Source organism: Salmo salar, chromosome 26, assembly GCF_965601325.2.
Source record: "Salmo salar chromosome 26, fSalSal1, whole genome shotgun sequence".
NCBI classification, from domain to species: Eukaryota; Metazoa; Chordata; class Actinopteri; order Salmoniformes; family Salmonidae; genus Salmo; species Salmo salar.
Genome location: NC_138316.1, coordinates 41315936 through 41340396, shown reverse-complemented (window position 1 = coordinate 41340396; position 24461 = coordinate 41315936). Strand labels below are relative to the sequence as shown.

The following is a 24461-nucleotide window of genomic DNA, read 5'->3' as shown; positions in this document are numbered from 1 at the left end:
TTATCTCTGTCAGTCAGCGTGGTCCACAATTCTGTGCTCTGGTCTGAACACTCTGGAAGAAGATACCGGGACAGTATCCTGTCTGTGGTCCTCCGATCTCTGCATAGTACTTGGTGTTCTCCATCTCTCCACTGGTCCGAAGAGTGACTCTGATGGTTCAACCCTGAGCTGACCACTGGACTGCACTGAACAGGACAACTGCCAGGCTGATTTGTCAAGATACAAATTTACCAAAGGGATATGTTTAGACTTAAAAAAAATCCTAAAATAAAGATAATTAATGAATTTACAGAGCTGTGTGACAACTCTTATTACATCCATGTATAGAGTGGGTGTCTGTTAAACAATATGATTGTTTTTTAAATCCTGACTCTTTTAGGTACATATGAGCCACGTTACAATTCCCACCAAGTGGGTTACCCTTATTGGCGTGATGCGTAGGATGTTTGCATTCTGCTTCCCTGTCCCTCCGTTCTCTACATAGGTGTCTAAAAATGGGATGGTAGCCGTGAGGCCATCGGAACGTATGGCTGTACGTGTGAGGGGCTAATGTGGTCGAAGCACGGGACGTGCCATCCCGTTTAGAGGGGGCAGTGTAGCGATCCTCACTAATATGAGCAACATTACATGTACCACCAAATGGTTTAACCCTATCGGCATGATGCGTAGGGTGTTTGCCATTTACGCCAGCGAGACAGGTTCGCTTCCAAGTCCCTCCGTTCGCTACAATGTCAAACCATTTGACATTACTTAAATAGAACCATCAAGCTTCATATCAGATTACAGTCCAGATAATGTATGCAGTGCAATATAATTAAGGCATGTTTAGTTTAAACAAATACTTAAAAAAATATATATGTATTTATGGTTACAAGCCTACCATAGCCAACAAATACTTTTCTGAACTGGTTTCAAGACATGCTTTGGTAAATGACTCCCTGATAAAATAAAGGTTAAATAAAATATCAATGAAATGGAATCTTCACTGTACAGCTCTGAGACATGGGAGCAGGATTTAGGAAGTCACGAGAATGTCACACATTTGAAACCAATTGTACCCTATTTTCTAAAAATAAAGATAATTGATTTTAAATGAATGCTCGAGACTGCCCCAGATCAGCTGACGCAGTGTGCGTGTCTGCAACGCCTGCGCACATGAGCACTGTCAAACAGCACCATCAACAGACTGAGGAACAGGCAGCCAGAGGAGAGGCACACGCTGGCGTTTTGTTTACCTCCAAAAGAACAAGATACAATTATCTCAACATGTCGGGATTTGACGAGAACCCCTTTGTAGATGCAGTGGATGTCAATCCTTTCCAGGTGATCAATTTATTTAGACCTAACTGCAAGCTCTGACTTGCGTTGTCCTTATGTTCCCTTCTAAACGCTGTAAAAGATATGCCGCAACAGAAACCAGTTTGGTTGGTTGCTGGGTTGGGCCTGGGTCTACTTCCTTGTTCAGATGAGAGAACGTAGCATGATTGACAATGTTGTGTGCCAGTCATTTCAGTCAATATATTTGGTAGGCCAATAAGGACAGGTATAAGATGTTTTATTAGTCATTACCTAAGCAGGTAGCTAGGCCCTATTGGCTTGTATAGGCCCATAGATGGCTGGCTATCAATAACCTGTCCTTTCATCCCCTCAATTAAAACGACTACTGAGAGCAAGTTGTTTTAATAGACGCGTGTATGCCATTTATTGGCCTACGCATGTAAGAAGGTCAGGACTCATTTCCTACGGATAATGATTGTTATGCACCCGTAGCAAGTACACCTGTCAATGACAGCAACTCTGCCAACGAAGACAGCCCCCTGCTATTCTCTGTTTTCACATATTGTAATTCTAGCCTAATGAATTACCCCCTATAGGTTTGCGTGGGATTTTATACCTGAAAGAACCAACTATCAGTCAAATAACCTGAGGGAAGTTGTTATTTCGTGTTTTTACTGTAAGAAAATATATTGTTGTCTCTAATACAGGATGCCTCAGTCACACAAATCACCAGCGGTGGGATTGAAACCGTTGAGGAATTCAACCCATTCTCAGCCAGTGCTATGGTAAGATGAGCCAGGAGAAGTGGTGTAAAAATACTCTAAAGTACTACATAAGTCGTTTCTGTATATTCATATTTAGTACAACTTTTACTCCATCACATTCCTTAAGAAAATAAATGTACTTTTTACTCCATACATTTTCCCTGACACCCAATAGAACTATTTTGAATGCTTAGCAGGACAGGAAAATGGTCCAATTAACACACTTATCAAGAGAGCATCCGTGGTCATCCCTACTGCCTCTGATCTGGCAGACACACTAAACACAAATGCTTTGTTTGTAAATTATGTCAGTGTTGGAGTGTGTTGCTGGCTACCCGTGAATTAAAAAAATAAACAAGAAAATTGTGCTGCCTGGTTTGCTTAATATAAGGAATGTTAAATGATTTATACTAAGTATATTTTAGCAATTACATTTACTTTCAATCTATATTCATTTAATGTGAGCACAGTGATGTAATCATCTTCCTGAAAAGAAGAAAATGCATCTGACAAACATCCAGAGGAAATATGTTGTTAAAGAATGTTGATTTGGGAAGTCTTATGATGTGAATGAGGCTAAATTTCATTTCAGACAAGAGTATATGTACATGTGGTTTTGTATATCTACATGCAGATGTCTTTTTATTTGTGATTTTGACTGTGTGTGTGTGTTTGTTTCAGAGCACCCACACTGGGACCACCATCCCTATCTCTACTGCCTCCTCCCAACCAGCTGTCCTACAGGCTTCTGCTGTGGAGCCCACCCCACAAGTGAGTAACAGAGACCTGAATGAGGAAGAGGGAGGTTGGCAGCGTGGTACACTGACAATTTTATACACAACAAGAACATCCTTTTGACTAGCTATTGCTCAAAGCTGAGTACAACACACTCTCGAATTCACTGAACTCCTGAGTTGTTTGTGATGACTAAGTGGCTAAGCGAGTGTAACAGTGCAACTCCGGCCGCGGCTTTTGTGGCGCGATGGGTAACGATGCTTCGTGGGGTGTCAGTTGTTGATGTGTGCAAGGGTCCCTGGTTCGAGCCTGGGTTGGGGCGAAGAGAGGGACGGAACCTACACTGTTACACGAGGCCACATGAAGGCAAATCATTTCAGCTTGTTTCATCTTCTTCTTAATACTATGTCTTGTTTTGACTGATTTCATGCTGATGCTAATATGGCAAAAATTTGCTAGTTAGCTAACCAACAACTATAACAATGTATTTGATAAAATAGTAGTCATTGTGCAAATATATTTATACTTTCAATACACATTGGAGATTAAATATAGTTGACATGTCAACAATCTAAACCAACACATTCTGTTTCGCCCCATAGTTGTACCTCGTTTTTGTTGCTAAATAACCAACCCATCTATGCATTGATCTGAATAGGCACATTAAAGCAAAGGTCAGAGAGAACTGGAAAAGTATCCTTACTTGGTCATACTATTCAAGTTTTTTTTGCAAGGGCCCTGGTTTTGGTCCTACTTTACCTTAAGTGGACAAAGTAGTATTTACATAAGCCAGTACAGTGTAATGACAGTGTCGTTTAGATACACATTCTTCCAATTGTTGTTTGAGACTTCACATGTACCATTTACAAGTTACCTCACAATATAGAGATGAAAAAACAATTGACCTAGGGTTATGGGAGATTTAGTTTGTTTAATCGAATGCATATGAAAATGCAACCGTGTAATAAACAAAGTGCACGAGTTGGTATGAATTTTCTCTGCAAATGGGCAGAGAAGGAACTTCTTATTAAATGCCAATGCATTGTACCCACCCACTTGATGCATTGCCACCATTTTGTGCCAGAACACTCCATCTTGGTTCAAGATGGTTTGTAACACAGCTCTTTCCCATTGTCCACCAGGCGACTGCGGCTGCTGCCCAGGCTAACCTGCTCAGGCAACAGGAGGAGCTGGAGAAGAAAGCTGCTGAACTGGATCGGAAAGAGCAGGAGCTCCAGAACAGGCCTGGAGGCCACATTAGTAAGTTATAGATTGTCACTTGATTATGTTCAATTGAAATCTGTCTTGACCAAATTATAAATACAAAAGTTGATTAAGCTTCTGTAAAAAGAAAAATGCTATTGCAACCTTTTTGCAATAAGGATTTGAGACCAAAAGCTCAAGAGAAGTTTCAAGTGTTTTTTTTTTTACCAAGGATACAGTCAGCTGAGTGCATCCATTTAGAAAGCTCACAACACATCTTATGCTCTTCCCTTGTAGGTGTCACCTCCCCAGCTATACACGTTATGACCCCAATGAGTTTCCCTCCTTTCTGTGGAATGTCCATGATTCTCTCTTGTTTACCTAGATGTCAGAATCAGACCCCGACCATCTTCATCCTGGGCCTGACCCTGCTCTCTGATCCTAGGCAATTTCCTCTTATCTAATTAGGTCAACCTTTCTAAATGAGCATACACACAGTTTCATGGCCTAAACCCCATTAATACTCACAGTAATCATTCACTAAACGGGATACAAACAAACTACAGTTTTAACTCGAAACATGTTACATTCAAACAGAATCCATCACTGCCTTTTAAATTGACTCCCTACTGTAGTGTTTTATCTTTCTAAGTTACGTTGTACTTGTATTGCTTTGTCTGATTTATGTACCCATGTAACTCTTCGTGGCAGTAAACAAGTATGACTATTTATTTGACAGCGAAAGAAAACAACTGGCCGCCACTTCCCAAGTTTTCCCCCATAAAGCCTTGTTTCTACCAGGACTTCAATGAAGACATCCCTGAAGAGTACCAGAAGATATGCAAGAGGATGTACTACCTTTGGATGTGTACGTACACCTTGCATCTTAAAGCTGCACTATGTAACTTTTTGGGCAACCCACCAAATTCACATAGAAATGTGAGTTATAGATCTCCTATTCTCATTCAAGAAAGTCTGAGAAGCGGTAGATCTGTTCTATGTGTGCTATTTCTATGTTCCCGGTTTTTAAGTTTTGTTTTTGCCTCTTTTGCTTTGAGGTTTTCCACACCAGCTGCAAACAGCTCAAAATACAATATTTTTGGTTATGGAAAAGATATAAAACTGTGGTTTAGATGGTACAATGATTCTCTACACTATACATGTTTTGTCACATAAACTGAAATTAGGCGAACTATTCAAATTTTTGCAACCAGGGATTGTTTTAGTGATTTCTGCATATTGCACCTTTAATTGAGTAAGACTTTGTACAAGTTTATGATATTACATGCTTGTCTGTGACAACAGTCAACAATCCCAAAGTACTAGTCATAAGATATTAGTCCCCAAGCTCCTCTCCAACACGGCACCAGTTTCTTCTAGTCTCACATTCATTTGTTTTGTCTCTCCAGTTCACAGTATCACACTCTTCCTGAACCTTCTGGCCTGCCTGGCCTACTTCACGGCCGATCCAAACGCGGGGGTGGACTTTGGTCTGTCCATCCTCTGGTTCATCCTCTTCACCCCCGTCTCTTTCGTCTGTTGGTACAGGCCAGTGTACAAAGCCTTCAGGCAAGTACTTTGCTCAAATATTCTTCTACTTTTCTTTTGAATAAAAGTGTTTGTATAAGTAAAGTCCTTTGTGACGACGACGAAGGAGTTGCTAAAGTCAAAACAGACTGGAACCTACTTAACACTGTAGAATGTCTTAATTCCACATGACCTAATTAGTTTTGTTGTGAAGTCCATATGATATGTGCGGGTGATTGTTAACCCTTTGTCCTGGTTTCTGTCTTCTTCAGGTCGGACAGTTCCTTCAGCTTCTTCTTCTTCTTCTTTGTTTTCTTCTTCCAAGTGTCTGTCTACATCATCCAGTGTGTGGGGATCCCCAAGTGGGGGAACAGGTCAGTGAAACAACATGATACACTACATAGCACCTCAGGGAATCTTTGTCTGTGTGTGTGTGTGTGTGTGTGAGTGCAGTATGTTTGTGTATGTATTTGTGCACACAAGTACAGGTGTGTGTGTAATATGTACTGTGTGTTTGGGTGTGTAATATGTACTGTGTTTGGGTGTGTGTAGGTCTCCCTTCACATCTTTGTGTACGTGTGTGTGTGTGTGTGTGTGCATCCGGTCCTGCATCTTCTCTCTTGCATCTCTTTGACAGATCTCCTGCTGGCTAGTCTGTTGCTGTGCTCTTTGTCCTGGGGGCTGCTTTGTAAGTGTGTGACACTCGGCTCATCTCTCTTACCTTATTTCACACTGTCGTGTTGACCCAAACCAAATTGTGTTGGTGCAGATATTTTATTTTCACATTGTCATTTTCAACATGATTCCAGTAACCAGGCCAGCTCAGTACAGTTTGGTTCGGCTTAGTAGTGGGAAAAGCCCTTCTGGCTCCTCAAACCTTTGGTCTTGCTTCTTTTGTGAAGTAGGCTTCACTGTCCTGTGTCGTCCCAAGTTATCATTCTAATAAACTTTGCCTGTCTGTTGGTCATGGTGTGGGTTTGTGACTGTTGGCTAAAATAAATTCTGTCGACAAAGGGTTTTGTAAGCCTCATTGATGTTATGGTGCTATGGATTTATTTTCTGAAGGTGTAAATGAGGATGTGTTATTTGTCTTGTTTTCCAGTGGATGGATTTCGTCCATCACCATGATAAGAAGCAACATGGTTGTAGCTGTGGTCATGATGGTTGTGGCCGGCTGCTTCACTGTGAACGCTGTCCTCGCCATCATCCTACTCAAAATGGTACTTTTTGGGCTATTTCAATCCTTCAGAACTGATTCAAACTTTATTGCAAAGTGTTGAGGTCATTATGGATAATACATCCACCCACCAAGGTCAATACAGCCTGAAAAGATTCAGAAGGCAAGTCCATTCCCTTCAATAATCCCTTATCTATCGTGCCTGACCCCTGCCTTCTCCCCCTTGTCAGGTCCACTCCAAGTATCGTCGGACGGGGGCCAACTTCGCCAAGGCCCAGCAGGAGTTCTCTTCGGGGGTCCTCACTAACCAGACCTTTCAGAGCGCCGCAGCCAGCGCCGCCTCCTCAGCTGCCCAGGGGGCCTTCCAAGGACGCTAGCGATCCTAAAGCCAGGTTCCTCCTAACCTTCCTAGTCACCTCTCACTCACTCCAAGCTCTGTTTTGTCCCATGGCCTCAGTGTCTCTGCAGAGGCAACAGAAATGGCTGACAGGACAGAAACTAGACTGGTATACAGCAGTAAATTGTAATGTTCCTGTATCATGGACATTCTCTAACCACAGCCATTGATACATAAACCCAATTCAACCTCTAGCCCCGTGTATTCAATGTGATGGAAACTCTGCTGAGCTGATCAGAGGGTATAAATGGAGCTATTACCATGTTGATTGGACTTATCCAAGTGTCTGGGGGGTTGGTTTGGGATTGGGGTGTCTAGCTGGTAGGGGGGTTGGTTTGGGATTGGGGTGTCTAGCTGGTAGGGGGTTTGGTTTGGGATTGGGGTGTCTAGCTGGTAGGGGGTTTGGTTTGGGATTGGGGTGTCTAGCTGGTAGGGGGTTTGGGATTGGGGTGTCTAGCTGGTAGGGGGTTTGGGATTGGGGTGTCTAGCTGGTAAGGGGGTTTGGGATTGGGGTGTCTAGCTGGTAAGGGGGCTGGTTTGGGATTGGGGTGTCTAGCTGGTAGGGGGTTTGGGATTGGGGTGTCTAGCTGGTAGGGGGTTTGGGATTGGGGTGTCTAGCTGGTAGGGGGTTTGGGATTGGGGTGTCTAGCTGGTAGGGGGTTTGGGATTGGGGTGTCTAGCTGGTAAGGGGGCTGGTTTGGGATTGGGGTGTCTAGCTGGTAAGGGGGCTGGTTTGGGATTGGGGTGTCTAGCTGGTAAGGGGGCTGGTTTGGGATTGGGGTGTCTAGCTGGTAAGGGGGCTGGTTTGGGATTGGGGTGTCTAGCTGGTAAGGGGGCTGGTTTGGGATTGGGGTGTCTAGCTGGTAGGGGGTTTGGGATTGGGGTGTCTAGCTGGTAGGGGGTTTGGGATTGGGGTGTCTAGCTGGTAAGGGGGTTTGGTTTGGGATTGGGGTGTCTAGCTGGTAAGGGGGTTTGGTTTGGGATTGGGGTGTCTAGCTGGTAAGGGGGTTTGGTTTGGGATTGGGGTGTCTAGCTGGTAAGGGGGTTTGGTTTGGGATTGGGGTGTCTAGCTGGTAAGGGGGTTTGGTTTGGGATTGGGGTGTCTAGCTGGTAAGGGGGATTGGGGTGTCTAGCTGGTAAGGGGTTTGGTTTGGGATTGGGGTGTCTAGCTGGTAAGGGGTTTGGTTTGGGATTGGGGTGTCTAGCTGGTAGGGGGTTTGGTTTGGGATTGGGGTGTCTAGCTGGTAGGGGGTTTGGTATTGGGGTGTCTAGCTGGTAAGGGGGTTTGGTTTGGGATTGGGGTGTCTAGCTGGTAAGGGGGTTTGGATTGGGGTGTCTAGCTGGTAAGGGGGTTTGGATTGGGGTGTCTAGCTGGTAAGGGGGTTTGGGATTGGGGTGTCTAGCTGGTAAGGGGGTTTGGGATTGGGGTTGGGGTGTCTAGCTGGTAAGGGGGCTGGTTTGGGATTGGGGTGTCTAGCTGGTAAGGGGGCTGGTTTGGGATTGGGGTGTCTAGCTGGTAAGGGGGCTGGTTTGGGATTGGGGTGTCTAGCTGGTAAGGGGGCTGGTTTGGGATTGGGGTGTCTAGCTGGTAAGGGGGTTTGGTTTGGGATTGGGGTGTCTAGCTGGTAAGGGGGTTTGGTTTGGGATTGGGGTGTCTAGCTGGTAAGGGGGTTTGGTTTGGGATTGGGGTGTCTAGCTGGTAAGGGGGTTTGGTTTGGGATTGGGGTGTCTAGCTGGTAAGGGGGTTTGGTTTGGGATTGGGGTGTCTAGCTGGTAAGGGGGCTGGTTTGGGATTGGGGTGTCTAGCTGGTAAGGGGGCTGGTTTGGGATTGGGGTGTCTAGCTGGTAAGGGGGCTGGTTTGGGATTGGGGTGTCTAGCTGGTAGGGGGGTTGGTTTGGGATTGGGGTATCTAGCTGGTAGGGGGTTTGGGATTGGGGTGTCTAGCTGGTAGGGGGTTTGGGATTGGGGTGTCTAGCTGGTAGGGGGTTTGGTTTGGGATTGGGGTGTCTAACTGGTAGGGGGTTTGGTTTGGGATTGGGGTGTCTAACTGGTAGGGGGCTAGGGTTGGTTTGGGATTGGGCACCAGAGTTCGGCAAAGTTTCCTCCATGTTGGTACCAAACATTCCATGACAATAATGTACATTTTCATTTTAATTGGAATGCGTAATCTGTCTTGCTCGTCTCCTGTAGGTTTTAATGCTATTACACTAAAATGAATGCTATTACGCTCCTAGCGAATGAGGAATGCTCTCCCTAGAATACTTTACATTGTCATTTTAATCCTCACTAGAATGAAATAGTTTGGTACCAGCATGGCACTTATCATAAAAACAATCTCAAATTAAGTTGTATTTTTATTCAGTATATCAATTGCGCTCTGTTCAACAGTCCCATAGTTTAGTCTTTACCTCGTTATGTTCTCTTCTTCCTCACTGTATTGCCCTATCCAGACACTCAGGTCCTCTTCTCAGGACATACTGTACCTTTAACGCAGAGATCTCCAACTGTAGTTGTGGAGAGCCACTGTTAGTGCAGGATTCTGTTCTTTCCTAACACTAACACACACGTTTCAAATACTCAACTGATCATGGTCTTCAACCTTGATTATTTCAATCCGGTGTGTTGGTGCTAGGCTGGAACAATGCCTGCGTACCCAGTGGCTGTCCAAGACTGAAGTTGGAGATCCTTGTATTAAAAGGGTTTGGGTACAAAACCGTTACTGAAGTGGGTATCTGAGGTAAAAACACTGAAATGTCTACTGAAGGAATTCCATTATATTTTGTGAAGTTTACATTGTTGTTGAGGTTTATTTTTGCTCTGATGATAATATATTGAAGGGATGAATGGTTTTATTTTCCTTCGTTTTTTTGTGTGATTTCATATTTTACTGTTCTTCAATCCCTCAGTAGGGTTGGACTTGCTGAAGTATGATAAGGCAACTGCTGTGTTTTTGTAGATACGATAATGAAGATATTGGGTGACGGTTTAACTAAATGGGAATTACTGTATACTTAGATGTTAGTGCACCACCCCCTGTATCCCTCCTACTGTACTTTAAAGTAACTGTCCAGTGAAAATCTTACTTTTAAAAGTTCATATTCTGTTAACTCCTACCCAAACAATGTTGTTGACTCATCCTATACGCATATCTTTGTCAAAAGCATAAATTGGAGAAAAAACACTTCAAAACCCACCTGAAACGTATATCTGAGTTTCAAAAATGCTTGTTATTTCCTCAGAGGAGGATGAGCTGGCCAATCAGTGGTCTACTCGCAGTAATATTTTTAATAACCGGTATACGCCCACACCATTCCAACACAGAATAGCTGTTTTTTTTTTATTGTACTTCATTATTTATTTTAATTGTAAGGAAAACTATTTGTCATATTGTGAATAATTATAGGTCATATTTCATAGAAATATTGAAACACGGGACAGTTACTTTAATGAACAGTTTGTGGCTTCTGGGTGTTGTGACGTCAGGACAGGTGGGATCTTTTCTTACAAATCAGACAAAGGACTCTAGTTAGTCTTAAATTAACACTTAGGTCTTCTTTCTCTATGAATGAGATATAGACCAGTCAATGTGGCTACTGTGGCATGCTCATAGACATTTCTGGAAGATTGAATGTACTTAGTGCAAGAATGAACAGGTGAATGTAATATAGGTACAGCAATGTGAGAATGAGTGGCTGGAGGATGAGCTGACAGGATAAATGAATGAATGATTTGACTAATTACATGATAATCTAAATGTATTAATGAATAGTTAGTTATTGATTGTGGATATGTGCCTAAAGTAAAGTTCAGTACAATAACCCTAAAGATTGCAGTAAACCAAGTCACGATTTCTAATACAGCAACGATCAAAAAATAGATTTACATTCTTGATTTTAGTTGTTGGGTAGTAGTTACAACACTGGGCATATTATTATAAATATTTTTTTGTATGTATGGTTACTCTAAACTTTTTCTGAAATGTCACTATGCTGTCTACTGGACATTTGCAGTCTTGCTACACTACCGCTGTTGGTTCCTGATATGTCAACTCTCAGATGTTATGTAGCTGACACTGGTTTACTGGGATTTCTTTTTGAGCCTAAAACTCACTGAGACATGACTTTAAATGAGCCTCACCTTCTGCCTATTAACTACCATTATGATCCATATGTGTTCTGAATGTTTGTCCAGATACTTCTGTATTTATCTGATCCTTCTATTGGGTAGTGACCCGTTACTGGGTGTTATCGAGCACAGGGGTGTCCAACCCTTTTTCTGGAGAGCTACTGGGTGTTATCTAGCACAGGGGTGTCCAACCCTTTTTCTGGAGAGCTACTGGGTGTTATCTAGCACAGGGGTGTCCAACCCTTTTTCTGGAGAGCTACTGGGTGTTATCTAGCACAGGGGTGTCCAACCCTTTTTCTGGAGAGCTACTGGGTGTTATCGAGCACAGGGGTGTCCAACCCTTCTTCTGGAGAGCTACTGGGTGTGCAGGCTTTTGTTTTAGCCCTGCTCTAACACCTAATTTATTATTATTATTATTTATTTTTTATTCTACTGCATCATTGATTGTATGTTGTTTTACTCCATGTGTAACTCTGTGTTTTTGTATGTTGTCGAACTGCTTTGCTTTATCTTGGCCAGGTCGCAATTGTAAATGAGAACTTGTTCTCAACTTGCCTACCTGGTTAAATAAAGGTGAAATAAAATAAAATAAATAAAATAAAAATAATTCAACTACTCAACTGCTCATCAGGGCCTTGCATGATTAGCTGATAGCTTCTGATTTGGTCGAATTAAGTAGGGATGGAATGGAAGCCTGCACAGTGCACACCCAGTAGCAGTGCACACCCAGTAGCTCTCCAGGATGGCTGTCCTTCTGGAGGTCAAGGGTCAAATCTGTTTGTCACTGTACATATGTCTGACATGTTACAAAGCTGTTATTTTGTCTGAGGGATTTTTATGACTTATCTCTAAAGTAATTTATAGATCTATTGTTACCGCTATTATTCAATAAATGGATGCATTTCTTTGCTCTGTCTTGAACGTCAAATGTTTTTTTTATAACTACAAAAAAGGCACATGCCCAGGCTTTCTGTCTGCATCTGGGGCATTCAAGTGCTGTTGGAACTAGGAAAGTCATTGTAGAAAGATGCTACCCAACTTTTCCACTTGGAAAGTATCAGAATCAACCAATCGGAAGCTCTATGTAAATAACGTACGTTAATTTTAACTCTGAGCCGGCGGTTCCTAGTTTCCGACTTGTTATGAATGTGCCAACAGCCCTACATGTCGTAGGGGGACGATGTCTCCCCGCTTTCCTCTCTCGCACGATTTGGGGACGGATGGCACTTGGGTCCTGATTCAACCATTTGTATCTTCTTAGGGGTTTTACAGCAACATGCAGCCTGGCTTCTATCATGCTGCATTACTGCAGCCTATTGTACCTAAACTAGCTGACCCATCCAGTCCCATTTAGTCACAGATAATTAGTTATCTGACAGCACAACGCAGGGAAAAATAAATAAATATGACAGCGAACTCTAAAATACAGACCATTTGAGAAATTGACTATGGGTTATTAAATTAGATTTTATCTAATCAGATTTTTTTTTGAAGAAACGTTTTGTTTATTGTGACAGATATGAATAAAGTGGAGATACAGAGGCCGGGATTCGATCCCACACAGGCAGGGGGACCATATGAATGTCAAACCACAAGGAGCTATATCAAGTTACCATTAACTATTAAATCAACCTCTTTTCATGGACTAAGAACTGGAGTGGTTTATCTTTAGAGATGTGAGTTAAAATCACCCCAAAAACACCACACTGTTGCCAATTACAATGACATTACAGTCTTAGTGGAAACAACAAAAACTAGTAGTTTAATGTAAACAAACAAAAGTTAGTACTAAAAACTATTTTTAAAAGCAAACAACCAAGAGCTGAAAAGTTGTGCGGGTTATAACCAAAAATATGAACGTGATTCAAGCGTTGCAATAGAAAAATGTCCCATATCATTTTAGCATTCAAACATGTTGATTATAACAGTCAGGAGGAATGTTTGGACTGATCTAGAAAACCTATTTTCAACTGCCGTTTCATACCAGCATGATAGCTGTACTGTTAGTTTATGGTTGACCTTGGTTCAAGGTACGTGAATGCACCGAGTTTACAAGTCTTATTTCCGAACACTCAGAGGTTGAGAACAAGGCATTACATCCAACAAAGCTCTGGCCTCCAGGGACACAATGCTTTCTGGGTGATGTAGTCCCTCTTCACAAATCAGTCTGTTTCCTGTGACCTCACTTCTACTGTGTCTGGTGAAGTCTGTTCTGGTTAAGATCCAGGTCAATCATCCCATGGTGTGGAGTTGAAAGATAACCAGTATCTCCCTCTAGTATGGCAAGCAGGAAATCTGTTAATGAAAAAAGTAGCAAAACTAAAGATTTGATCAGTGACAAACATGTTCCTACAAAAACTGGAATAATTAGTTATACTTGTCAATAACCTACAAGCTATTGTCTGTTCAATGTTAACACAAAAAAATAGATATTTACAGTATCTGTTGAGGTTAATCTACCTGGTTATATTACTCTCTACTCATGTCATGATGTCCACCCAAAGAGTGTATGAAATATATTCTGTTCCAAATCGATGAGCTCACCTTATCTTGACCGAGAAGACTCCTCAAGTGAACACCTCTGCTCCTGTCATACTGTAGACGGTCTCCTTCTCTGGGTGAACACCTCTGCTCCTGTCATACTGTAGACGGTCTCCTTCTCTGGGTGAACACCTCTGCTCCTGTCTACTGTAGATGGTCTCCTTCTCTGGGTGAACACCTCTGCTCCTGTCATACTGTAGATGGTCTCCTTCTCTGGGTGAACACCTTTGCTCCTGTCATACTGTAGATGGTCTCCTTCTCCCCCACTAGATGGGAATTACAGTAATATAAGCAGGGAAGAAAAGAGCAAAACAATAAGTATTTAATCAATTATTTGACTAATCTGTGACTAAAAAGATTGATAACACACCTTTATGGCTTTGAGGAATTCACTTGTGAAGAGATGAAACAGTTCAGTCCAACATAGAGAAGGAACGATGAGACCCTGCAGCATTAGGGACACTGCTGCTGGAAACATACATTAGCATCACCTGTGAAAACACATGTATGACGTTATCAGAACAAGCAATTACAATTAGCCTACATTAATTACAAGTTGATGTTATTGGAACTTCAGTCTGAATAGGACATGAATAAATAAAAGATTACTGTATAAATTGACATGAATTTGATGAACATTATTAGCTACAATAACTAACAGCACACAGATAGATGGGTCATGAACACACTGCATTACCTTTTGATCCAGTGAAACTCATCTTTTTCAACAATATCTTATTTTCTACTTTCAAATCGTGGATTAAAGCAGTGTACTTCCTTAGGTCAAAAATGGATGAATATAGACTTGATGAAAACTTAATCATTTATTGGTCCCTCTAACAAAAATATGAAAAGATAAAACAGCCTGTCCCAGTCCAGTAAAAATCAATAATAATATAAAACAATAACCTTTTAAATGGCTTTGTTCTTTTGTTGTTTTCAGTCTTCAGGTTTCAAAGTCAGGACCAGGCAAGTAAAAGGGAGGCCATAATAACTATATATATATATATATATATATATATAGTTATTATGTTTGTGTTGTTATTATTGTATTGCTAGATATTTCTGCATTGTTCAAAAACATGGACATGTCAATGTTATCGGAACACTTTGGAAAAAGCCTAAACTTCAAAATAACTGATACTACTCATTATGCGATAGTGTAACTAGTGTATAACTGATACTACTCATTATGCTATAGTGTAACTAGTGTATAACTAATACTACTCATTATGCTATAGTGTAACTAGTGTATAACTGATACTACTCATTATGCTATAGTGTAACTAGTGTATAACTGATACTACTCATTATGCTATAGTGTAACTAGTGTATAACTGATACTACTCATTATGCTATAGTGTAACTAGTATATAACTGATACTACTCATTATGCTATAGTGTAACTAGTATATAACTAATACTACTCATTATGCTATAGTGTAACTAGTATATAACTAATACTACTCATTATGCGATAGTGTAACTAGTGTATAACTGATACTACTCATTATGCTATAGTGTAACTAGTGCATAACTGATACTACTCATAATGCTATAGTGTAACTAGTGCATAACTGATACTACTCATTATGCTATAGTATAACTAGTGCATAACTGATACTACTCATTATGCTATAGTGTAACTAGTATATAACTAATACTACTCATTATGCTATAGTGTAACTAGTGTATAACTGATACTACTCATTATGCTATAGTATAACTAGTGCATAACTGATACTACTCATTATGCTATAGTGTAACTAGTGTATAACTGATACTACTCATTATGCTATAGTGTAACTAGTGCAGAACTGATACTACTCATTATGCTATAGTGTAACTAGTGTATAACTGATACTACTCATTATGCTATAGTGTAACTAGTATATAACTAATACTACTCATTATGCTATAGTGTAACTAGTGCATAACTGATACTACTCATTATGCTATAGTGTAACTAGTGTATAACTGATACTACTCATTATGCTATAGTGTAACTAGTATATAACCGATACTACTCATTATGCTATAGTGTAACTAGTATATAACCGATACTACTCATTATGCTATAGTGTAACTAGTATAACTGATACTACTCATTATGCTATAGTGTAACTAGTGCATAACTGATACTACTCATTATGCTATAGTGTAACTAGTGTATAACTGATACTACTCATAATGCTATAGTATAACTAGTGCATAACTGATACTACTCATTATGCGATAGTGTAACTAGTGCATAACTGATACTACTCATTATGCTATAGTATAACTAGTGCATAACTAATACTACTCATTATGCGATAGTGTAACTAGTGTATAACTGATACTACTCATTATGCTATGGTGTAACTAGTGTATAACTGATACTACTCATTATGCTATAGTATAACTCGTGTATAACTGATACTACTCATTATGCTATAGTGTAACTAGTATATAACCGATACTACTCATTATGCTATAGTGTAACTAGTGTAACTGATACTACTCATTATGCTATAGTGTAACTAATACTACTCATTATGCTATAGTGTAACTAGTGTATAACTGATACTACTCATTATGCTATAGTGTAACTAGTGTATAACTGATACTACTCATTATGCTATAGTATAACTAGTGCATAACTGATACTACTCATTATGCTATAGTGTAACTAGTATATAACTGATACTACTCATTATGCTATAGTGTAACTAGTGCATAACTGATACTACTCATAATGCTATAGTGTAACTAGTGTATAACTGATACTACTCATTATGCTATAGTGTAACTAGTGTATAACTGATACTACTCATTATGCTATAGTGTAACTAGTGTATAACTGATACTACTCATTATGCTATAGTGTAACTAGTATATAACTGATACTACTCATTATGCTATAGTGTAACTAGTGTATAACTGATACTACTCATTATGCTATAGTGTAACTAGTGTATAACTGATACTACTCATTATGCTATAGTATAACTAGTGCATAACTGATACTACTCATTATGCTATAGTGTAACTAGTATATAACTAATACTACTCATTATGCGATAGTGTAACTAGTGTATAACTGATACTACTCATTATGCTATAGTATAACTAGTGCATAACTGATACTACTCATTATGCTATAGTGTAACTATAGTGTAACTAGTGTAACTATAGTGTAACTATGGGCCCAATTCATCCGTTTTCACGGTGTCTGAGGTGGAACTGCGTTAGAGCTGTCAAATCCACCAGCAGCTCCCAGCATAGTACCTAAAGCGGACATTGCCATTGGCTGCACGGAGTCACATTAAGAGAAATCTAATGCAGCCTTGTTTATAAGTTTGAATGCTGGAATGTGAGATGTAATCTACACTTCCATTAGGCTGATAGAAATCCTCATTATTTTGTTTAATGATTTTCAATTTGAGCGTCATTATTTCTATATAGCCTACACCTCCCCTTTCTTTGTGACAATGATCAAGACCAGCTGCTAGCTGACGCAGTTACACCTCGTACACCATCAATACATCAGCTACACGGGTGTCAACGCTTGATCTGATTGACTCTTGGCCTATGTGTCACAAGCACATTAGCTACAGTTCAGATAACCTAAATGATCAATAACCATTCAAATATTGCTTTGCTGTATTGTTCAATCATCATTCTGAATACAAAGGCTATAAGGTAGTAGACCAAAAAGACACCCGTTTTAAAATGGGCTGTCAAGACAATTGTATAACCCATCAACCATTAAAATGTCTGTATAGTTTAGGTTACACAGCTACAGTACTGTTTCATTGGTGATCAGAAAGTGACTAATACAAAGTTATGGCCCTACACTGTCTTGCAATGTAGAAAACCATTCAACTTGCCATTGTGCTTCCTGCCATACACATGACTCTCCCACAGTGAAGTATTCGGGAAAACTAACTTTTTAATGCCCGGAACTGAACCCTAACCATTTCCCTTTCTCTGCAGCTGTGGCAGTTAGGTTACTGAAGTCCTCTTGGAGTTCAAGACATCTCAACAACAAAAAGATCTACTTCTAGAACAAATGTAGAAAACAGGAGTTGGATCTGCTGAATATCTTTTCATCAAAAGACCCTCTGTTCCAACTCATTGTTCATGTCAATATTAAGCCTACAATTATATCAAGCCTCAATGGCTTTCCTTCTTCCTTCAGCTACACTATCTGGAGAGCCTTCAACACTGACACTATTTTTGGTGCATCCAAAAAGGACAGCCATTCCCAAGTGTGATTCTTCTTGCACATGCCCATGGCTTCAACAGCAATACTGATTGAATTGGCTTTTGCCTTTAGCAATTGTTCTGAGATTTCCAAATCCTTTCTGCATTGATCATTTATCTTTGACATTTGCTGTAGGTCGACCGGCAGCATCTTACAACATACCCTCAGAAAACTAGCTAGGAGTAACTCAACAATCTGAACGGTCAATTGAAAAAAGTCTGTGTCTGTCCACATGGTAAGCCTGTCAAACACAAGGTCCTTGGGTACCTCAATGTCATCAAACAAGCGTACATTTCCTTCAACAAGGTCTCTTCCATCTTCCTGCCATTCCTTGAGCTTTGTAACAAGGGTTCGGTATCTTACTTCCATGTCCAACACACTTTCATTCAAAGTCAAGGCTCTCCAGAGAGGATCAATGATTATCTTAGAAATCAGACCCAGAGCTCTGCATTCTGCTTTAAATGGCTGAATCTCCAAACCAGCAGCAACAGCTGCAAGCATACTACTCTCATCTTCATAGTCCCTGTTAAACACAATCACCATGGATGCTATACACCTCAGCAGCATTGTGAAACAGACTGTCAATTCTGTTTCCACTGGATGGAGATAAGGGCACTTCATCAAATTCTCCTTTGCTGGCCAGAAAGGTTTTGAACGGAACAAGATAACTGTCCATTCCCCATCGTTGTTCTTGGACAGCATCACTCACAGTATTCCCCAAACGCACTGTTCCAGACTCCAACTCTACTGTTCTAATGTTAGGAGAGCTGTGGACTCCTACTTCCTTTTGTCCTAAAATCATTTTTTCCCAGAGAAGAAGAGTTGTTTTTGCCTGGTGAGCCAAGCCGTCAATCAAATGTAAGCCACAAAAGAGCTGATTCACAAGGGAAATGATTGTCTTCTCAGCGTGGCTAAAGCCATCATATTTCTCAACTATGAGTGGTAGGACATCTGATCTGTATTTAGCAAGGATTGGTTTGAAATTATTTTCGGAACCAATCTGATAACCAAAACAAAAAATCCATCTTCTCCAATGTATATTTTTACACATTAAGATTTTATGGATATATGTCCAGCAAATGTTTACTTGGTTGTTCTCTGAGTCCGAGGCTTGCTCTATAACCCCAGATTGACGATCAGACTCTTCCTTTATGAAGATGTCAGCAGATCTATTCTCACGGCCGAGTATTGCCGTCTCATCAGCAAACTGGGTTGCATCAGTCTCAGTAAAGACCCTCTCGGTCTTTATACTCTGAGGAACTTGCCTGGCTGTTTCAAATTTGTCTTCCTGCATCTTCTTTGCTATTAAAGCTTCTCTTTTTTTATTTTTCCTCCTGTAATCCAGTGGCCTTTCTTTTGTTACATTTGAAATCCCAGAATGTTTCCAATGAGGCGCAATTGAGAAATTTTATTTTAGTAATTCAAGTTCACCTTTTTTGCCTTTCAGTCTCCAACTTTGAATTTTCATTTTCTTCTTGACTAATGTTAAGTTATGAATTATATTTTCAAGGAGATCTATATTTTTGGGGAAATCAAGATCAAAATTGTACTCGAGAACAGCAGAGACAATCTGCCTGTAGGTTCCACACACATCGGCCGCAAACTTTGCAACTTCGACCATTACACCTCTAGTCAATAAACGGAAGTGAAGTTTTTCTTTTCCCTCACCTTTTGATTTCACGTCAAGGTCTAAACCTATTTTCTTACAAAGGGGGTAGAGGTCCGTTGTTTTATCTTCTGTTGCAGATGTCATAAAAGATTTGTCTCTTGTAGGTCGGTGTACTGCTTCCTCATCAGATAGTGATACATCTGTGTCAGTAGAGATCTTAACATGCTGAGTTGATACGAGGTCCAGATTGGGTTCATCCTTAATACAGACGTTAGTAGGTCCATTCTTGAGGGCAAGTGTTGCTGTTTCAACATCTGTTTCATTAGACATGGTCTCTTTGACATGATGAGGAGATACCTGGCTGGCATCAAGGTCAAAGTTCATCAGAGAGACAGTGTTGTCCTGCTGTATTTCTACATCTTTATTCAATCTCAGATTAAATGACACAATGTCATTTAAAAGGTTGGAGCTTACATGTGTTTTTGATACAGGAATTGCCCTTGGATCAGGAAGTTCGAAGACTTTTGTTATTAAGTCAGGTCTTTGCAGTCTGGGCTTCTCCATCAAGAATTTTACTTTCGCCATAGTCCAAATTGCGAAGTCATGGCGTTGATCATTTTGCAAACCAAGATCAAAGTTGTAATCTAAAATATCACAGATGACATGTGCGTGAGATCGATTCATCTCTTCGGCAAAATGTGAAACCTCAGTCATTACCCCATTAGTCAGTAGACCTATGTCAAGTTTCTGTTTTGCTCCAGATCCAACATGGAAATCTACACCTATTTTCTTGCAGTTGGGGTATGGGTCCTCAACCTTCCCTCCAGCGGAGGGCTGCCTTAATTCAGTTATTTTTGAGTCATTTACTGAGCAGATGTCGTTGGCCATCGTCTGATATTTCACTTCCTTTGTGTTATTTGCTTTCTGTTTCCTGTTAGAAACTAATTATCCTTGACCTGACTTTTTACGCCTTTCAGATTTCCCAGGTAGAACAGCTGTTTTTTTCACTGTGGAGACCATTAAGGATTGGTTCATAACACGTCTGTGCACCGCTTCAGCATTACACTGTATTATATCGGTCTCTGTGTTGATGGTCTCCATCTCAACATCCTGAAGAGATATGAAGTCCAGATCAGTCTCTTCCTTTATGCAGATGTCAGCAGATCCATTCTCATGGCCAAGTATTGCAGTCTTATCAGAAAACTGTGTTGAATCAGTCTCAGTAAAGACGCTCTCTGTCTTAACACACTGAGAAAAGTGTCTGGCTCTTTCAAATTGGTCTGCCTTCATCTTCCTTGCTGTGAAAGTTTCTCTTTCTTCCTTTTTCCTCATTAAATCCAGTCGTCTTCTTTTTGTTACTTCTTTAAGTCTTTGATCTTTTGACACAGCTGATGCCCTTGTGACCACCATGTCACCTGAAATTACTGCATATTTCCTTTTTTTGGGAGGCACAATTGTTCAAGTTTCTTGTAACAATTCATGTTTTTCTTTACTTAACATGCCTTTTAAATTTGGCCTTGTTTTCTTTTCGACTAATCGTAAATTGAGGATGATATTTTTAATAAGATCTTTATCCTTTTGCAAATCAATATCAAAATTGTACTCGAGGACATCACTGATAATCTGCCTGTAAGTACCATACACTTTTTTGGCAAAATGGCCCACTTCAATCATTGCACCTTTGGTCAATAAACACAAGTCAAGTTTTTCTTTTGCCTCACCTATTGATTTCACATCAAGATCTAAACCTATTTTCTTACAGACGGGGTAGAGGTCCATCGTTTTATCTTCTGTTGCAGATAACATAAAAGATAGGTCCCTTGTAGGTCTGTGTACTGCTTCGTCATCAAACAGAGATACATCTGTGTCAGTAGAGATGGTCTCCATTTTAACATGCTGAATTGATACAAGGTCCAGATTGGCTTCATCCTTAATACAGATGTTAGTAGGTCCATTCTTGAGGGCAAGTGTTGCTGTTTCAACAGCACTCTGTGATACATCTGTTTCATTAGACATGGTCTCTTTGACATGATGAGATACCTGGCTGGCATCAAGGTCAAAGTTCATCCGAGAGTCAGTGTTGTCCTCTTCAGCCTTTTCATACTCAACCAACCGATCTTCCTCAAAGGACATTATAGGGACACATTCCTCCTCCTTCTTTATAACCAATTGCTGTATTTCTACATCTTTTTTCAACATCTGGTTAGCTGACACAATGTCATTTGAGTGCTTTACACATGAGTAGCGTGTTTTTGATACTGTCATTGTCATAGGAAGTTCAAAGACTTGAGTTAACAATCCAGGTTTTGAGACTTTGAACTTTGTCAATGTCATTAAGTACGTTACTTTTCGGTTAGTCCTACTTGCGAATTCACGACGTTGATCACTTTGAAGACAAAGATCAAGTTGTATTCTAGAATATCACAGATGACATGCTGAGAGGTCCTAAAGTATTTGGCTAAATCTGAGATCTCAATCATTACACCATTAGTGAGTAGCTTTAAGTCAAGTTTCAGTTTTTCTCCAGATCCAACATTGAAATAAACACCTACTTTATTGCAGTGCTCCAAATGGATTCGTTTTGAGGCATTTACAAAAAACTGCCAGTTTGTTTTTTTACTCTTTAGATTGTAGTCCTCTAACTGTGCAGTTGGGTCGATTTGACCTCCAGAACAAGCACTTTCTGCAGCTGACAGTGGTGATTGAGACACTGTAGGCCCAAATACGTTTCCAATTTGAGTTTCACTGAGTTCAAAACATGATTCGTCTTTGACAGAGGTGCTGGGGTTATCTTGCTCTGTATGGACAATAACATGTTTACCTTCAACGTTTGTAATCAGAATGACTCTCTTTACACCTACGGCCTGTGTCACTGAGTTGATACTCGATACAAGCACATTATCTGTAATCTCCCTGTCTTGAGCAACAATAGTAGTCAGGCCTATTGATTCTGCTTTAATCTCCACATCTCTTGCTCTGCTATCTTTTGACAAAACACCACATATTTGCTGTGATGTCATTTCATGATGATGTATATCATATCCATAACCTGCTTGTGTATCAAAAAGATCAGCCTTAATAACAGATGGGGATATAGGAATATCCGTCTCATCCACCTCAAGCTTTAGTTCCACATCTATCTCACTCCAAACTAGGCTAAATAACGTTTGTTGGTGACATGGTTATTTCTAAGGAAATGGAGTAGACTTGGTCATTCCTAATCCTTGTTCCACTTCTTATCAATACCATTCAAGTGAGTTTTAGTGGCAGCAGAGGTCCAATAGAGCAAAAGCTATTTTGGTCATGTAAAATAAAACGTTGTTGCAGTGTGGTTCTCACATGTTTTCCTCGAAATAAGTCCTGGTTGTCATAAAAACATTTTATTTTTGCGCAACACTATTGGAAAAAAGTATTTGTTACTGCAACAGTCGACGCTTCGCTGACACCACGTGACTAAAACAATGAAACCAAAACCAGTTGGATCGATAGCTAGCGACTTGTTCTTTGGTCCTAGCTAATATGCTAACGTTACCATTCCAAATTTGTAGATCACACCTATACATGTAAGGTATGTTGACTACATACAAAGCAGCTTATATTATACTACGTTATAGTCCATGAAATAGATAGCTGTTTATGCTGCAAAAGCACAAACGTAACTGGCTCCCACAAGTTAGTTAGCTAGCCCAACCGTGACGTTGCAAGTCCCCTCAGCCTCCGACTGTTTGAAATTGGACAAAACAAATGTGCAGACTTCGTCTGTTTTCAAGGCGTGGCACTATCAAGACTAGTCATCAGTCTTTAGCCAACAGAGGTGAAAAAAATGTGGCTTATTATTTGTGACCAGATCGGAAGCATCCATCTTTGTTGTGATTGACATTCTCGCTCCTTATTGGACACTTTCTTCGTCTTTATATTTTTGGAGTCAAATAGCGCAATGTCGCCACCTAACGCACTGGAGGCAAGTGCCCGTTTTCGTTTTTATCTGACTTCATAGTAATGCACTTCAAACCATAAGCACAAAATTGGCAATATCGTAATTTTGTATTTATTTTTGGACTTCATTTAAGGTTAGGGATAGGCATAAGGTTAGCAGTCTGGTTAAGGTTAGGTTTAAAATCAAATTTAAAAATATATATATTGTAGAAATAGACAGGGTTTAGCCATATGAATAGACAGGGTTTAGCCCCAGCCTGCACGAATCTCTAGTAAACCCAAAGATGGTTTAAGAAAAATAAATTGCTAAATACAGGCAAACACTTGAGTAAATGAGGGTTCTGGCGGCTCTGTTATGGTGTGGGGTATATTTTCCTGGCATGGTTTAGGTCAGGCTTCTCATACCATGTTCCCTGAGAGCTGGGGTTGGAGCGAAAACCTGCAGGAGGAAAGCTCTCCAGGAACAAGGTTGGAGAGCCTTGGTTCAGGTCCACTCAGCCCCTAAGAGGGCAAGATAAATGCCAATAAATACACAGCCATTGTGAGTGACCACCTTCAACCCATCGTGAATAATTTCTACCCTGATATGACAGGTCTCTTCCAGGATGACAATGCCCCATCCACAGTGCACAGGGGTTTGATGAGCATGAAAACGATATAAACCTTATGCCATGGCACATCTGTCACCAGATCTCAACCCAGCTGAACACTTATGGGAGATTCTGGCGCAGCGCCTGAGACAAAACACCAAATGGTGTAATTTTTTATGGAAGAATGGTGTCGTATCCCTTCAATAGAGTTCCAGACACTGGTAGAATCTATACCAAGGCACACTGAAGCTGTTCTGGTGGCTCTTGGCGGCCCCATGCCTAGTTTCCTTTATTTTGGCAGTTACCTGTAATTCCTCCATGATCATTGT

At 40.4% G+C, this 24461-nt stretch overlaps 1 protein-coding gene and 1 long non-coding RNA gene across 2 annotated transcripts; one reads left to right on the top strand and one right to left on the bottom strand.

The window, feature by feature from the left end:
• The first annotated feature begins 1152 nt into the window (after positions 1-1152).
• On the top strand, positions 1153-7477 carry LOC106592841 (secretory carrier-associated membrane protein 2). The gene is made up of 9 exons (XM_045708821.2): positions 1153-1323; positions 1986-2063; positions 2724-2813; positions 3920-4037; positions 4720-4848; positions 5390-5549; positions 5780-5881; positions 6610-6727; positions 6915-7477. Exons 1-9 carry the CDS (start codon positions 1156-1158, stop codon positions 7059-7061), a joined length of 1110 nt encoding a protein of 369 aa, XP_045564777.1. The 5' UTR covers positions 1153-1155; the 3' UTR covers positions 7062-7477.
• A 4561-nt stretch (positions 7478-12038) lies between these two features.
• Positions 12039-23527, bottom strand: LOC145864270 (uncharacterized). The gene is made up of 4 exons (XR_014382858.1): positions 14446-23527; positions 14119-14239; positions 13752-14014; positions 12039-13502 (listed from the first exon to the last, which is right to left on the bottom strand). It is a non-coding gene; the product is annotated as an uncharacterized LOC145864270 (long non-coding RNA).
• Positions 23528-24461: the final 934 nt, after the last annotated feature.